Here is a 17,979-nt window from a genome sequence, read left to right as displayed (position 1 = left end):
TCGAGAATTTGTTTTCTCTTTTGTATTGTACAAAGTTTGATAATTTTCAAAAAAAAAAAAAAAAAAAAAAAACCCTTAAACCTGATGGCTTCCCTCATAAGAGGCCACAACTCCCTCTCTTGTGCCCTGAGAGCTATGAGGAGTATTCTGCCCATTGGAGTGGGTGGGCCTCAGAAAATATGTAACTGCAGCTTTTCCAGAATCTAAAAGTTCAAGGACTTGGGGCCCAGAAAGAGAGGGAGGTGAGGGCTGAGGCAGAGGGGCACTGCTGTGGGGTGCGAGAGGCGGAGACTTGTCCCCTGGGCAGACACAGCTTGTGTGTCAAGGAACAGTCCTGCTCAAGAAGAGGTGGTGATAAACCTCCTGTTTCTCTAATCTGCACAGTCTCTGAACCACTTTGTCTCCAGCAAAACAGGTGAAAGAGAGTCAACATCATAGAAATGAGATCCCCCTCCCCACCCGCATCCTACCCAACACCTGAAATCAGTGCATGCAGAACATCAGAGCCCTGAGGATTTTAGCCCGGTGCCTTTGAAATCTCTTCAATAGGAATGATTCATAAGCTAACCCTGTTCTGCAGCAGCCGTCTCCATGCTGTTCCCAGGAGGGTAGGTAAATGAAAACACCTTAGCTGGAAGGATTAAGGATTCAGCTTTCCCTGCTGCTTGTAAGCTGAATTATAAGAAACTGCACAGAGCAGTTTCTTATAATAACCACTCTCTCCTCCTCTCCTCACTTGTCAGGTGGGCCTAAACTTCAGAAGAATTTTCCAGCCCTGAAGGCCATACAGGAGCCCCTGGTAAAAAGGAAGAAAAGGGGCAGTGCAAGGGGACAGTTTGGTCCAAGATGTGCCTTGTTTGGAAGACAACTTGAAGTCATAGAGACCTCCACAGACAACAGTGTGAGCTGGGGTCACGCCCTCGGGTGTCTACAGGGGCCAGATATGCAAGTTAGTGAGGAAGAATGCTCAGGGTAAATTCATGTTGTTCTTGGTGTGTGTGAAGTACACTAGGGTCTGCTGGAGAGCCCAGCCCATGAACATGGGGTAGCCAGGGCCGTGATGTGGGTAACATTTTAACAAATGTTTTCTGGAGCCTTTTCTCCATGACAGCTGCTGTTCTATTCACAGGAAATGTTAATAGAAAGGCCAATGAGACAGTAAAGGTCTCTGCTCTAGGGAAGTCTGCTTTTCATTTGTGGGGAAACTCACCCAGTGTGGTGAGATCTTCAGAATGTTCACCCTATGACGGAAAAACCAGAATTGTGCGAAATCATCCCATTTTAAATACTGCCTCCAATTTTTTTTTAACCACCACACAAGTCAAATAATAGTATGTTTGTGGGCTGCATGTGGTCTACAGGTCAACTTCTTTGCATCCCTGACCTACTTACTCTAAAGAGACCTGCCTCCCCAGTGCAAATGACTTTCACAATAGGCTGGACCTCAGTTCATAAGGATACTCACACCACTGTTCATCCATTCATTTGTTGGTTGCTGTTTATTGCAGTGCTAGTGGTCAAACCTGGGGTCTCTCAAATGTTAGGCACACACTCTACCACCAAGTACATCCCCAGCCCTGATGATCAGATTTTAATAGAATTTATTTCTACATTTCAACAGAGCTATCAACAAAGAATTGTTTTAATACTGAACTCTTGAGACTTTATACTGCTATTTTAAAACTCCTCAAAGACATAATTAATTGGCCAAACATAACTGTCTCCAATGCCCAGTAAAGAAAGTCACAAGCCCCTCAAGGTTTGTCGGAGCACCAGTTCCACTGGGTCATTGCAGAGATGGGCAGCACAGCCCGCTGCAACATTACCTCCATGGTGTGAGTCTTCCCTGATGAAGTCTGTCCATATGCAAAAATGGTCCCATTGTAACCTTCAAGGACATCTGCAAGCAAGGAAAACAAATTACAATTATTTCATTACTTTGGTTCTTCGGTGGTATTGATACATATTTTACAACTGCAGTTTCCCCATGACCCATCTCGTTTTTCGCCCAGATATGTCAACTGCATGTGCATTTTAAGGAAAATTGTGAGTTAAGAACAGAAATGAGGGTCTCCACGGCTCCAAGAACAGGAAAAAAAATGGACTCACATTTCTACGGAATTCATTAATGAAGAGGAGGCAGGCACGGCTTCTCCCAGTAACACTGAACTTACAACACAGATGTCAAGCAGAAAGCTATTTTCCAGTAGAAGAATACTTGAGTTTTCCTCCCATTGATCTATTCAGAATAGCTGAGGGAAAATGTTATCTGTGCTCTAAGTCTCTGGAGTGAGGTTAGACTAAAATGTTTTGCCTAAAGATTTTGATGTGGGTCAGACTAAACGCTGGCCCAGGCCAGCTCCTTGGGGAAGTTTCTCACGTTGGCCCCACCAGAGCTCTGTCACAACAGACCAGCTGGGGAAGGGATGAGGCCTCATGCTGTAAATTGACATCCAGTCCGCCTGGAAACCAGCAGGCCCTGACTTAAATTTAATGCCTCTGTGTTTTCAGTGTTGGGGCTAGCAAGGAGGCCCAGGCCCATCAGCATCAGGAATTTCTTTTAATTACACAAGCAGCACACTATGTAGGCCCACACACACGGCAGGCCGCTTCCATTTCACACAGGGAGGAGGGGAGGCGTGCAGAACGGAGCTGCTTTCTGCTGCAGAGCTGAAGATTATCTGTGGGAATTCTTTCAAAGCAGCAGAAGTGATTAAAATATATTCCCTCCTGCTTTTCCCCTTCATCCACACAAACATCACCGAAATGGAAACAATGCATAATTAATATCCCCGATCCGCCATTCTGCACAAGGGGAGGAAGTCTTCATGCATGCAGACGGCGAGGGCAGGGAGAGGAGATCCATACAGAGGTGTCCTCTTCAGGGCCCCGTGAGAAAAGCAAATCAGGCCATCAGCTCCATCCATCCACTTCAGAATGAGGGGGAGGAGAGTCCTCTCTGATTTTTATGATGCTGATTTGCTTTTATTTTGTTTTGCTGGGTTTGCTGAATTTCTTTTAATATATATTTTACTGATCTGAGGTTGTTGGAATATGAATTGGGATCAGAAAAGAAAGAAGATTTTCCTTTAGAAAGCTAAAACAGAAAGAAAAATTAAGTGGCAAGATTTTTTTATTATTATTATTTTTAATCCTAGCAGCCCTGAAGAGTTTGTGTCAAGCTGTACTGAGACAGACACAGAGTGGGGAGGTGAAGAGGGGTGGGAAATGTTCACACTTATCAGACTTCTGGAAATGGTTTCCTTGGTAACAGCAGAAAGCAAAAATTTGAAAAAGTCAGTGTTAGGGTTAAAGGCTCAAGTTTCAGTTTTCATGAAAATGCCAACTTGCTCAGAGAAAATATTTCTCAGGCCGGGCATGGTGGTGCACATCTGATCATCCCAGCTACTCAGGTGGCTGAGACAGGAGGATCCCAAGTGCAAGGCTGGCCCAGACAACTCAGCAAGACTGCCTCAAAATAAAATTAAAAGGGCTGGATATGCAGCTCAATGGTAGAGTGCCACTGGGTTCAGGTCACAGTACCACCAAAGATTCCTCAACCCTGAAGATGGTGGCCAGAGCAGAGTGCCTCTACACTATCATGAATATGATGTGCTATGGGGGACCCAAAGGAAACAGGCCTCACCCTTCAGTTGTGCTTTCAAAATCCTACATTCATAACGAACAACTCTGGACAATTGGAACCTGGTCACAATTACAACACTAAACCTTTTGTTTATTAGAAATTAAGCATCTCAGCCAGGTGAAATGGCACACATCTATAATCCCAGCGGCTCGGGAGGCTGAGGCAGGAGGATTTCGAGTTCAAAGCCAGCCTCAGCAAAAGTGAGGCAACTCAATGAGACCCTGTCTCTAAATAAAATACAAAATAGGGCTGGGATGTGGCTCAGTGGTTGAGTGCCCCTCAGTTCAATCCCCGGTACCCCCGACCCCCCCACCACCAAAAAAAAAAAAAAAGAAATTAAGTATCTCTCCCCATACTGATCATTGGCCCTCATGTATGAAAGGACCATGACCCTAGGTGTGAGCAGCACAGTGCTAAACAGACCAAACAGGGTTCAGCTCCCTCTCCCTCTCCACAGGGTAGCAGCCTCCACTGGCGCCCTACAAGTGTTCATGAACACAGGAGGGGCCCAGGAACACTCTAACAACCTGCTCCACCTTAAAGGAAACAGCTCAGAGCTCTGGCCCTACCCATACTAAGAGAGTCCAGCCTAAGGTTCCTCCTCTGCAGGAAGCAAGGGGCCAGGCAGCTTAATGCATCCAACCAAGTCCACTCTCCAGCTTGCTGCTGCTCCCCAAAGCTCCTGGGTTGACTATGAAAAGGAAAGCTCATGATGGTTCTGCTCATTTTGTACCAAGCACACGGGATTATACTGGAAGAATCCATTTCACCCTAGTATTTTAACAGTGAGCACAATTTAAGGAAGAAAAAAACATAAAACCTCTTTAAAACAAACTCTGGTTGACCTTTAAAGCATTTACAATACTGTTACAATTAATACATTGTTGGAGAAGCTCCCCAGGGTGTTCAAGGTTGAGTAGAAATAAGGTTGCTTTCTACTCAGTTCTGAGAAGACAAGACAAAGGTCCTTGAATCTCGTGTTCTCTATTTTCTCCTAAACTCCACGTTTGGGGGCTTGTTTGTTCAGACTTTTTTATTTTTGGTAGAGAAGAAAGGCAGGAGGAGGTCAAGGACAAACAGGGTGTGGAGGGGCTGGACCGCTGAGCCAACAGGAAGAGGAAGGAGCACAGGATCCACTCGGGAAGACAGTGAGAGACGGCCTGTGCTCAGTGCTGCGCAGAACACACACTGCCCCGCTCAACACAAACAGCCCACAAAAAGGCACTTTCATCACACTGAATGGCAGACAGTTCCTGGGCCTGAGGAATGCATTGTTTTAGTATTTGCCAAAACAGAGTGACTATTTCTACACAACAGCCATCCTCTGCTGGACAGAACCTTTCTTTGTGATGGGCTCTGGTGTGATGTGATCTCAACTCACACCACACAGCCTGTTGCACCCCACGAGCCCAACACACATCCATCCAGCAGCCAGACAAACCCCAGAGAGCTTCTACTGCATGTGCCAAGCACCTTCTCATCTCCCTACAGAGGAGGGAAAAGAACAGGATTTTTGAAAATCCCCATTGCCTCTTTTTGAAGACTTCAAAAGCCCAGGTGGTGCATTCTACATTTTGCTCTGTTCTGAGTTAGGCCTTGCTGTAACAGAATGAGTTTCATTGTTAGGTAAGGATTTGGGGACCTAATCAGACCTACACATCATGTTCCCAAGGAGGTTACTGTGGCCTCCTACCACTTCTCCAGGTGAAATGGTGACTGTAGGGATAGTGGCTGACAGGTCATTCCCAGCTTGCAATCCTAATCTTCCACCAGCTAATCAAACTGTTCAAACAGCCCATGACTGTGGATTGTAGAGGCAATCCAGCCGAACACCGGTGGTCAAGGAGAATGCCCAGCCAGCCTGAAGGGCACTCACTGTGCCCAAGTAAAGGCATGCTGGGTTTTAGAATAGAAATGCACCTTATGATTGGCAGACTGCCAGGGCCACCACAAGGCTTTGGAACCACAATTGCTATTCTCTTTCCTTTACTCTCCTCCCACACCCATTCCTATCACTGTCTTTTTGCAATGTTTAGTTAATAGTCCATATGTCCTGAGAGAAAAGGAACTCAAAATAATTATTTTATGATTGTTTTTAAATGTTCATTATACACCCACCAGAAAAATAGGAGCAGGGTAATTCAAAAGAATATAAGTCAGTCGGACAAACCAGGCTCAAGTTCCAGCCCCATGCCTTCCTAGCTGACTTGGCCAAGTTACTTCATCTCTCTGAGCCTCTTTAGTTTTAGAGGATTAACATTGCTCATACCACATAAAGTTAAGATTTAAGACACAATAACATGTAAAGCGTATAGGGGTATGTGATAGATGATAGCTAAATAAATATATTTATTCTTTTTTTTTTTTTTGTAGTTGTAATATGAACAGAATGCCTTTGTTTTATTTTGTTTATTTTTTTATGTGGTGCTGAGAATTGAACCCAGGGCCTCACATATGCTAGGCAAGTGCTCTGCCACTGAGCTGCAGCCTTAGCCCGATATATTTATTCTTAAGAACCATGTAAAATATAATAGTAAAATAGGTCTGAGTATATCATCCTAAGCTTAAAACTTTTTGGTCCATATTGCCTCCAGGATTAAGTCCCTTAATCTGAATTTCCAGCAAACTTGGATTGGATCTAACATTTGCAGTCTCATCTCTTGTCATCCCCTCTGCACCACGTGCCACTCCAAGTTGCCCAAGTAAGCATGCCACATACTTCGTCTTCATGTTTCTGCCACTCCCTCTGCTTACACATTCTACCATCCTTAGGACCCAGCCTTTCCAAGAAGTCTTCTTAATTCTCCACTCCCTTGCCCCACCCACAAAAATCAATATAGAAAGTGGTCTTCTTCTGTGCTCCCCTAGCATTTTGCACACACCCATCTTAAAGCACATAATGCCTATGTGTATGATAATTATGTATGTGTCTGCCCCTTGCCCTATACTCAAAGCAACTTGCAGACAGTATTATGTATCTTGGTGACTCCAGTCCCTGGCAGAACTTACACATACATGGTAATAAGTGGCTAATACTATTTGCATAAATAAATGAAGTTTAAAGAAATCAGAACTGAAAAACAAGAAACCACCTACTCTAGCATCTGGATAGTCCACATCTAGCTAATTTGGAAGGCAAATGCCCAAGTGACTTCTGTAGGCTGGGACAGAGTTACCAGGACTTCAACAAAGCACCTAGTAACCATGGTATTTAATTCCTAGGCACCCACAGGCACCTTTTCTACATACTGTCCTGGTCATTACAAACCCTATGACCTCTTCTCAAAGAAAAAAACAGTGTACATATGCTTCCAGACAATAGTTTGAAAAAACATATCAAACGAAGATGAGAACACGGGAGATGCCAGAACTCTACAACTGGAAATATTTTAGAACCCAACAAAGTTGTAGGGAATGAAAAAACTCAGAATAAAGCCATCTAGTAAAATGGAGTCATCCAGTTCCTCAAAATCACTATGGATTTAGATAGCCCGGAAAGCAAAGCTCAACAGTCTACCACATTATCTTGAGTCAGGGAACCATGGTAATCTTCCGAATCATTCAGTTCAAGTCTTGGCATCTAGAAAAAACACCATCTCCCAAACCTGACTTAGTAGGACTCCTTATGGCAAGTGATACCTCAACTACACTGTATTCCAAGGAGCTCTTGCCTACATACCTTGATTTTACCTTGGCAATGCAGAAATACACAGCCACTTCCCTTCATTTTCATCTCAGTGGATATTTTTAAAAGTTAAATCTGGCTTCATTACCACCCCCCTTACAATTTCTTTTGAAAGGGCAATCAGGTACTCTTCATTACTACCAAATGAGTATGCTCATATCATGTTTATGGTGCCCTAGAAATGTCTGTTTATCATATCATGTGAGAGCCTGATTTTATTCAAAACGGTTTTCTTTGTTGCTCGCGGTATATACAGGGTCTCAAGTTATCCACAGTTTGGTTGTATCCTCACAAGACTTCCCAGGGAATGCCTATTTCTTTTCTTCTTCTTAATTTATTTTTTTAACTGATATATAAAAATGCAGAAATTGTACATATTAATGGAAAACTGCCTATTTCTGACACTTCAAACTGTAGAAAAATCCAGACATTGAAAGAGGCCCACACAGTGAATAAAGACTCAAAGATTATTACTATTGTTTGTGAATCACAGGCATTTTTAAAAATGGAATCCATCCATTTCTAATTACATTGGCTTAGAGGGAGTGGGATGTATTTAAATGGCCTTCATGCTTAGCACAGCGTGTAGCAAATGCTATTTGCTTCTGGTAATGAAAGGGGAGAGGGAAACAAAAAAAAGGAAATTCTGGCATATATGTGATTAATCTTACTTTAATAAAAATAGGAATAAGCTTGATAATAAAGGGAAAAAAGGGCTGAGTAGAAGCAAACTAAGAAATATATGCTTCGAAAACATGTTTAGATAGAAGGAGAGGTGGGGAGAAAGGGCCTAAGAGAAGGCAATATCAAAGTATGTTATAGGCAAGTGTGAAGTTGTCACAATGAAACCCATTGTTTTGTACAATTAATATTCGCTAACAATTACAATTAAGAGAGAAGCAGGAGAGTAAAGAAGAGAGAAGACAAAAATTACCACCAGATACAGGCCCAAACTATTAATTCGAAAAGAGCTCAAATTCAGGCATATTTTTTTTCTCTCCCCTTTTCTATCATAATCTCACTGTGAAGACCTTCAAAATTAATTGATGTCTGCAACAAGAATGTGAATAACCATACATCTCAGCAAGGAACATTACATACTGACGTGAGTCTCCCACGCAGGTGTCCAGGGTCAAAATTAATCTAACAGATGTACCCAGGACTGATTTTCATGAATTTCAAATAGTTCAGTTAGTCAGCGCAGCTTCTAAAAACAAGCAGATCTAAAATGGCAAGGTATTATTTTAGTTTTGTTTCTACCTTTCGCTTTTTAAATCCAAAGCTACCCGTAGAGGTGGCAGCATCAAGACATTTGGAAGTGCAATCGCCACTGCATTCAAATTTGAAGGCATGGATTCAAAGATGAAAAACAAAGTAGCAGGAGATGGCCCCCAGCTCTGTCCAGATGGCAGGCTCCTCCAAGGCAAGCTCCAACCTGCCCCTGATTTGAAAGGGCAAGGTAGAGCAACGTGTAAATTGCTTCATCTCCCTGCTGTTATTTTGACACAAATCCTCCAGGGCCAAGGCCAGCCCCACAGAAAAGGACTGATCTCTGAGACATAAATGTAGGCTTGAGGCTACCTGTTTGGAGGAACAAATGTCAGGATCTGGGTAGGATGGCTGAAAGTGGGTTAGATGAAATTATAATTAAGGAACGCTGAGAAACAAGAACAGCTCAATAAGCAGAAGTGTAATGTGATTTTATGACACAGAAGAAAATTCCATGATGGCAAGAACTTTCTACTTCTAAGACATCTTCCAGAGAGATATTAGCATAAAGGAGACAGACACACAAAATAAACCGAATGAAGATACACAACCGAAGTGTTTGGAATATGTATTTTCTGCTGCAGAGGAATAAAGACGTTCTTCTACACTTGCAGTATTTAATAGCCATCATGGAAAAGGTGTGACTATAGCCTATCTGGCTTTTAAGCGTTTAGGTAACAGAATAGCTCTACCAAAAGGTGACAAAAGAAATAAAGAAAGAAGGTATAGCGCGATTGAATAACTTGCCTGACATCACAGCAAATCAGGGCCAGAGCCAAGGCTGTAATTCAGTGTTTCTAATTAGCAGGTCTCTGCTTACAGTCAAGGAACATTGATTCCTAGGCTGCAAATATCACTTAATGTTTTCCATTACTCTGAAAGGCCCAGGAGGAAATAAAGAAATAGCACTTACCTTTGACAATTTGCTTCGCACACGCATTGTAAACCTGCTCTTGGGTTGTGTTGGGCGGCAGCACTCTGTCAAAGACATATGGCTTCCCTTGCTGAAAAAGACAGACAAAAGAAAGAAAAGGGTGGAGAAAACACATTAGTAGTTTAGGAATGAAAAGCCCTAATATTAGCAGTTAGACCATAGGTACCAAATCAACCAACCCTATTCTTTAAAACAGTTTCTTACCTTACTAGGAAATGTTTACAGCTTGAACCCTATACACACGGTGTGTATGTGGATTGTATGTGGAGAATCTGAGTAAAAAATAATACATTCTTAAATGTGAGACATTTTTTTGATGAAAGGTAGGCTGACATTTATTTGAATATATGTTTATCAAGAGCTTACATTGGGGGCTGGGGAGACAGCTCAGCTGGTAGAGTACTTATCTCGCAAGCACAAGGCCCTGAGTTTGATCCCCAGTATCGCAAAAAAAAAAAAAAAAAAAAAAAAAAAAAAAAAGAGCTTACATTGGACTGAAGGTTGACAAACCAGAAAACAGTCTTGCCCTCGTGAACTGTTTAGCTAAGTATAGTAGATAACTAATAAGAAGCAAACGTGGGAGAATATACAATGCCTAGGTGCAAAGTGATGGAGCGGGGTAGGCACATGTCAAGCGAGGCCTTGCTGAGGCGGTCTCAGTTAAGTGGATCTTGAAAGGATCACAAGGATATTTGGGAAGGCCTGTGGAAGAACATTCCAGGCAGAGAACCTAGTAGACAGCAAAAGGCTTGGTGGGTTCAAGAAACTAAGGTATGTACCAGCATAGGTTGGTAAGGAAATCAGGAGCCAGATTGTACTGCTAGCCAAGGTCACACACTTGGGGTTTTTTTCAACAGGAAGACAACATGATCAGATTTCAGAAGGTGCTCTTAGCAGACAGTACTGCTTTTTATCCCAAAGAATGCAAGTGTTTTTATATGCAAAAGTGAGCCTTAACCAGGCTGAGGCTCATCAGACAAAGGGGATAGCCCTTCTCTTCAGTAAAAGGAGATTTCCCCCACATGGGATTTGACGTTTGTTAATGCTGCAACTCAAGGAGATAAGCAGGCGAGGGGAAGGGAAGAAGCCATACCACAGCATCACACTGAGCTGGCGCCCTGTCATTTAAGGTTCAGTAAGGAGTTGTTGAGCACTCCGTGCCAGGCTCGGCACTGAGCACTAGGGAAAGGTGCCGGGTAAGACAGGTCCAAAGAGCGCCTCTTCTCCACCAATACTGCCCAGGCAAGCAGTAAGCCTCCCCTGCCCTTCCCCAAGCCCAGTCCACCCAGGAGGGCCTTCATCTTTCACCACAAACAGTAGAATCAGGGAGATTGAAGACAGGGAAACCAAGTGCTCCTTCACTCCAAGAGGTCCTGGACACTGAGAACCACCCAAGGACAGTCAGACTCCTGAGAAGATAACTGCTCTTGAGGGATCCAAATGCAAGGCGTGTTACATCCTATAACCTTCACACAAAGGACAGGGCTGTCAGACTGGCTTACCAGTGTCCTCGCATATCACTGTGGGAAGAGCTGACTGGAGGCAAAATCCCATGCTTTAGGCCCCGTGCTTCAGCATTAGTCTTTGAAACAGCACTGAGCCAATCCAGGAAACAAGTTTCTTTCAGTATGGTCTTAGAAAAATGCAGAATTTTCCTGTATCGTAAAAAATTTATTTTTCATGCTCAGCAGCAGAACCAGAGTTGTTCTGCTAAAATTATGGAAAGGGATCATTTTCTGATGCTTTATTCCCAGTTGTGTTCCCTTTGGTTACTGAACCAAGTTTTGGTTAAATAACCCAAAGATATTCTTCACTGCAACCTATCGCTAACTCTCAGTCCACTATATCCTTACTAGTTTTATATGTTTGTAAAATTCAATTCAATGTCAGTATGGTGAAGGGTAAGAATAAAAATTCACAGTTCCCCTAAGTATTTGTCACCCGTTGAACCTTGTGAAGAGAAATAAAGTAGGTGTGCTTAATTTTAAACCAATCCACTATTTCTCTAAGCTTAATGAGAATCATCAAAATAAACCATTTTGTTTACAGCACAATCCTACTTGGAGTTTCAGAAGAAATGTACTTAATACAGCAGGAAAAATGACCTACTAAAACGTATATGGTATAAAAAGGAGGATTCCCTAATTTTGCCCTTCAACTTAAGATATTTATTGGAATGCATTATACTTAACAAAGATAGAGGACAAAATTTGCTGCTCCTCCTTTAAGCCATATCATTTATCAAGTGACAAACAGATAAAACAATGCTTTTTCATGACCTAAAGTTAGCTCCCAAACAGAGGCTGCCTTCAAGCCATGTGACTAGATTGATGTTAGATTGTGACTAGAAAATGATTTTTTATGAGACCACTCGTCAGAATTAACATGCTAAGTAGTGATAAGGTAAACATTTTTATGTGTCTTTTCATGCATTGAAAGTCTTAGAAGAGAGTGATTAGAATTTAGTTACTGAATATTTTCAAAGAAGTAACTTATACCAGCTGTATATACAATAGCCATTTAAAAAAATTTAAAAACCACACACATACTAGTTCCTCTTTGCTGCTTTAGTAATGGTAAGAAAATCTCATAAACCCTGCTCAAGACTTGAACACAGGCTCCTCCCTACAGCCCCCAAGGAGATAAGAGTCTCCATTTCTAGTGCCAGGGTGGCTGAATGTTCTGTAGGGAGATACTGGGTCCAGCTTGCTCTTGTCATCGTGAATTCACAACTACAGAAGAAACTTTTCAAATTACACTGCTGTACAGGAGCTGGAGAGCAGCACTTGAAATGGTAATGAGGTCACCATTCACCATGCTCAGGAGATGTCTTCCTTCCCAGGTGTCTGCTCAGCATGTGGTTCTCTCCAACCTCTCTGGCTACCTCTGTCAGGATCCTTAGCTGGTATCTTTCAGGTCTCTAAATGATGATATAATCAGGGCCCAGACCTAAGCTTGTCTCTGCTGACTTCCTTGACCGTCGTGTAACTGAAATGAATATTTCAGCGAGGCACAATGGCACATACCTGTAAACTTAGCAACTAGGGAGGCTAAGGCAGGAGGATCACAAGTTGAAGGTCAGTCTGAGCAACTTAGCTAGACCCTTATCTCAAAATTTTAAATTTTAAAAAAAGGTCTGGTGATATACCTCAGTGATAAAGCACCCCTGGGTTCAAACTCCAGTATAGGGGACAAAAAAGACATTTCAGCCTTCATCTCTCATCTAACCTTAGGTTCATATGCCTACTAGACAATTTCCACTTGGATATCCATTAGCTATTCCAAAAGAGAACCATCAAGCCCTCCACTTCTGAATAAGAACTGTAACACCTATCACCTGGATACTCAGCATCACACAGCATGACCGGGTTGATGATGCCTACCTATATCCCAGCTAGTTGGGAGGCATAAGCAGGAAGTAAGTTCAAGGCCAGCCTGGACAACTTTAAGAAACTTTATCTCAAAATTTGAAAAAAGGACTGGGGATGTAGCTCCATGGTAGAATATCCCTGGGTTCAATCCTGATTACCACCAAAAAATATTTTTTTTAAATCACTCAGTATGCACCATAAATTCCATATTCAAAATGTATCCCAACATCTACCCCTTCTTGCTATCTATATCTCACAACTTCAGTCATCATTTCTCCATCAATCTCCTCTGTACAACAGCCTCCTGACTTGTCCCCCTGCCACCATTCAATCCTTTTCCACTCAGCAGAGTGAACATTCTAAAACTACAAATCAGATGACATCATCTCCTCACTTAAAACCCTCCAATGGCTTCAATTATACTTATTCTGGACCCTCTTTGCCCTTAGCTCTCTGCATTCTCCTTCTCACAACAGTGTAGCACACTGGACTTCCTCCCACACCATGTTCATTTCCTGCTCAGGACCTCTGCTCTTAACCCTTCCTTCCTCTTGGAATTCTATGGCTTCAAATCTTCATTTGGCTCACTACAGCTCTTCATTTGAGCTTATCTACATACCATCCTTAGATCTCAAATTTCTCTTTCTTCAAGGGCTTCCATGATCTTAACTAAAGAAGCCTTACCCCCACCCTGGCATCACTATTACATGGCTCTATTTGGTTTACTCTGTAACAATTATATGTCATATATTATATATTATATATTCTCAGCCAACCAATTGGATCATTTCAATGAAAGCATTTAATCAGCTAAAAGAGAAGTCATTTAACTCCCAAGACATAACTACAACTTATGAAGGGAATCTGGATAAGACACACACACTTAGCATCCTCTACTACTGAAAACAAAGTATGTCGGCATTACCATGAAGCGTCCACGTCAACCAGTGCTAATTGCATAGGAGCAGTGTAACTAAAATTAATAACTTACCAGGATCACATACAAAGAATGACAGCAGATGGTTCTTACACTTTCATAGTTAAAATTAAAACCAAAAATCATACCACCAGAAATCTTATCAAGTTGTTAAGAGCAAAATGTCTGTGAACCATATGGCCTGCCTATTAATACACTTGACCTGTTACCCAGCAACTGCTTCCCAGTCTGGAAGGAACTCTACAGTGGGAGACAGGAAAGCAGAAGACTCATGTGGATGTTTAGAAGTTGATCACCAGGAGGGATGTTAGGAAAAGTGAAATTAATTATCCTTAAGAAAAGCTCATGGAGAAATAATCCAAAAACGATCTTCAAGAACAACCAAGAGTTGTGACCAAATGTTGCCTAAGATTCGAATGATTGTTTTTGTCTATCTTCACCAAGAAATAGGAAAAAGACTAAAATGTCCACACAGAGATTAAACTCACTCTATGGAATTATCTCCAGACTCCAAGGAGTATTCAACAGAAGAATTGATTATTGAGACATTCACTAACTCTCTGACCCATATGTTTATGTAACTTCTTTCTGGAAAGTGCAGGAGGCTGTGAATGCCTTTATTACAAGTTGACTATTTTTTTCACCAATGTCTACCAACACATCCAATCCTCTGGCCAAACCCTTTTTTTTCACTCACTGAATTCTCACAGTAACTATGAGGTAGGTATTACCATTCCCATTTCACAAACTGGAAAATTGAGGACAAGTCATGTTATCAACTCTATTACTCTGGGGAAAATAACTTTAAGGCTCTTATTTGAAGTGTTCTTTCTTTGTACAGTGTTATATTTCTAAGAAACTCATGATTTTTTTGGAAAAGCAGAACACATACAAAACAGCATATGCTAAGACTAATATTAAAGACTGAAGCAAAGTGGTTAATGGGTAATAAAAGACAGAGATCCCTTACTGCAGCCTAGAGCAGTTAGTCATGAATGTGGGACTAACATGAAGCCATTAAGACTTGGGGGAAAGGGCAGAACTGGCAAGAAAAGTTGTGGGCATATACATGGTAAGCACTCTTTCACTGAAGGAATGGAAAGTAGGCAAAGGCTAGTCAAGATTAGGAAAAGACAGATAATAGGTTTGCTGATGTTATTAAGAAAAATCGCAGAATTTTTCAGACCCAAAGGTCCTTTAAGGTCAACACAAGCCAACATCTGTTTTACACAGTGAGACTGGGAGAGTGTAGATGACTTGCGGCCAGTTAGATAAACAGTAGACATGCCCCTGGAATCCGGACCTTCAGGTTCCTACCTAACGTACTGCAAGTTCTACCTAATGCTTGCAAGGGAACAAGCATGAGCCTCTGGCTCTCCACCACCTCTGCCCACCCCCCTTTACTTCCCAATCAATTCAAAATGATTTCCAAATACACAACTAATTAGTTCCAATGAACTAAGAGTAGTTTCTATGAGAGCTGAAGTAGAACAGAGGGAGAATCAGAATCCAGCATCTTCGAGTCGACATGACCTTCTCACAATGCTCATTGCCCACCTCCGTGAGTCCTGAGAGGGGATCAGGGACCCGCTTGCAAGTGGACTAGCAGTGACTGTGAGAAAGTCAAGCCCTTATATTGATTTTAAGCCTGCCTCCCTGAAGCACAAGGCCTGGCACTGTCCTCCAGGACAAGACAAACAGGCAGGGCCCGCATCTGCACCATGGCTTTCAATCAGCTTCTTTCTCCTTATCTGAAATGGAAGAGGCAGATATACTCGCTTCCTAAAAGTTGCACAGATTTGTTTTGACTTGAAGGGCTCCAAAGATGTCAAGGTCAGGACATCAGCAAGGAATTATATTAGTCTGCACAAGAAGAAATTAAATAAGATAAACCCATAGACTAGGAAAGACTTTGATAACAACCTAAAAGAATGTTTCCAAAATGTAAGCCCAAAAGTATTGGTGCTTACTTTTTACCAACACTAAGTTCTGGTTCTTGTGAGGTATAATTCACACACCACAAACTCTACCCCTTTTAAGAAAAATGAGATTCAGTGGTTTGCAGTTTATTTACAAAGTTCTACCATCAGCTTCACTGTCTACCACCAGAACATTTCCATGCTCCAAAAAAGAAACCCTGTATCCATTAGCAGTCGCTCTCAGTCCCCTCAATCTTTCCCGTTATAGGTCAATCACTAATCTACTTTGTCTTTATAAATCTGTCTATTCCAGACATTTCATATAAATGAAATTACACAGTGTGTGTCCTTTGCGATCACCTTCATACACTTACATCATGTTTCCAAGGTTCGCCCATGTTATAGCATATATCAGGACTTCATTTTTGTGACTGAACAATATTCATTGAATGCATATATTGAATTTTATGTATTCACTTATCAACTGATTGGATGTTTCAGTTATTTCTACTTCAGGGCGATTATGAATGCGACTCTGAACATTCATGTATAAGCAAACGTTTATGTGAACATGTGTTTTCATTTCCCCCTGGGTATGTATCTAGGAGTGGAATGGCTGGGTCATAGAGTAACTCTATGTTTAACTTTCTGAAAAACTGCCAAATGGTTTTCAAAGAGGCCGCACCATTCTCCATTCCCACCAGAAGGGGTTCCAAGTTTTCCACATCCTTGTCAACACTTGTTCTTGCCTATCTTCTTTATTATAACCATCCTAGTGGGCATGAAGTGGTATATCAGAAGTTTCTATTTGCTTGTTTTGTTTTGTTTTTTGGTACCAGGGATTAAACCTGGGGGGGCACTTAACCACTGAGCCACATACCCCGTCCTTTTTTCTTTTTTATTTTGAGATAGGGTCTCACTAAGGTGCTTAGGCTAGCTTTGAACTCACAATCCTCCTGCCTCAGCCTCCCAAGCTGCTGTTTTACAGGTGTGCACCACTGTGTCCAGCTGTATATCAGAAGTTTTATAAATTGATAACATATCATAAAATTTATTTCAACATACATTATGGATATAGAGATATTCCAGGCATTATAACATACTATTTTGCTGTTATGTTAACATTTATATAGTGGCTCCAAATAATAGAAGCATCACATGGAAGCTGCAGAGCCCATCTCTCTGAGCTCAGTTTCCTAATCTGTTAAGTGGAGCCAAGAGTACCTACAATTCAAGCTTCCAGTGAGAATCAGGTGTAGTCATGCAAATAAGATCAATTGCAGTGCCTGGTGTTCTAGAAGATGCTTGAGATGGAGTCTGTGTCATTCTGTAATACAGGGTTTGGTGACCAATACAATGACTCATACCTGGCCTTTGTATTACACCAAATTTCTCTAGCAGTGAGTCCTTAAAGGAAGGGATACAGAAGAGTGAATCACTCACAATGTACCAACTCAGAACTTGGCATTCTGTTGTCCTTATAAAACCCAAGAGTCAAATCACATACCAGACTCCTCCAGGTCCCCAAGTCTGCAACTCCCAAGTTCAGCTCCACAGAATGTGGGGGCATTTAATTTTCCAAGGGTCTGAGCAAAATTCACTGTTTTGGGACCATCCTCTGTGTTCTTCCAAAATAAATAAAAATCCCATGTTTCACATGAAGCCCATTCAGGAGGTGAGGAGCTGAGTCTGGGGCAGGCATCTATAGACTCACCAGTTTTGCTGCTACCACTTTGGAGTCTTCTGGAAACCTGAGTGAAAGTACCCACTGCTAAACTGCTGCTGTCAGGGGCCTGGCCATGCCCTCTCCATCCTCACAGGCTAGCCATCTCTCTCACAGCCAGCTCCAGCATCTCTGCCTGAGGGCTATGCTGGCTTCTGGAGTCCTTCCTGTTGCCTGCAGAAGGCCGGGGGAACTTCCAGGCCACAATTCCAGCAGTTGTAAGCCACTGGCTGGCAGGAGGTGGAACCAATACTTGGCTCCCTCACCTGGGGGTGGGGGTGGAAAGGAGTGACTCTGAGGCATGTATTCCAGACAGGCTCCCAGGGCCTCCCAGTGCCATGAAGCTCCCATGGCCCAGTGGTTAATGCTGAGATGAGACTCCTGGTTTCCTTCGCTTCCCTGCCTCACTTCACACGTCACCCGTACTTCCTAGGGTCACCTCCCAAAACAACTTGCACTCCAAACTTTGCCTCAGTATATGTTCCTGAAGGAGCC

At 42.3% G+C, this 17,979-nt stretch overlaps 1 protein-coding gene across 1 annotated transcript in view; it reads right to left on the bottom strand.

Moving 5' to 3' along the window:
* Kif5c (kinesin family member 5C) overlaps positions 1-17,979 on the bottom strand; it is a 152,801-nt gene that overhangs the window by 94,213 nt on the left and 40,609 nt on the right. Inside the window, exons 2-3 of the mRNA XM_047544429.1 lie at positions 9,514-9,604; positions 1,827-1,900 (exon numbers count right to left, since the gene is read on the bottom strand). Of these exons, the coding sequence (XP_047400385.1) occupies positions 1,827-1,900; positions 9,514-9,604 (165 nt within the window). The remainder of the gene's footprint in view (positions 1-1,826; positions 1,901-9,513; positions 9,605-17,979) is intronic.

The sequence above is a fragment of the Sciurus carolinensis genome, chromosome 3 (assembly GCF_902686445.1).
Source record: "Sciurus carolinensis chromosome 3, mSciCar1.2, whole genome shotgun sequence".
Taxonomy (NCBI): Eukaryota; Metazoa; Chordata; class Mammalia; order Rodentia; family Sciuridae; genus Sciurus; species Sciurus carolinensis.
Note: the sequence above shows the minus strand (reverse complement) of the source record. Positions and strands in the feature narration are given on the sequence as shown.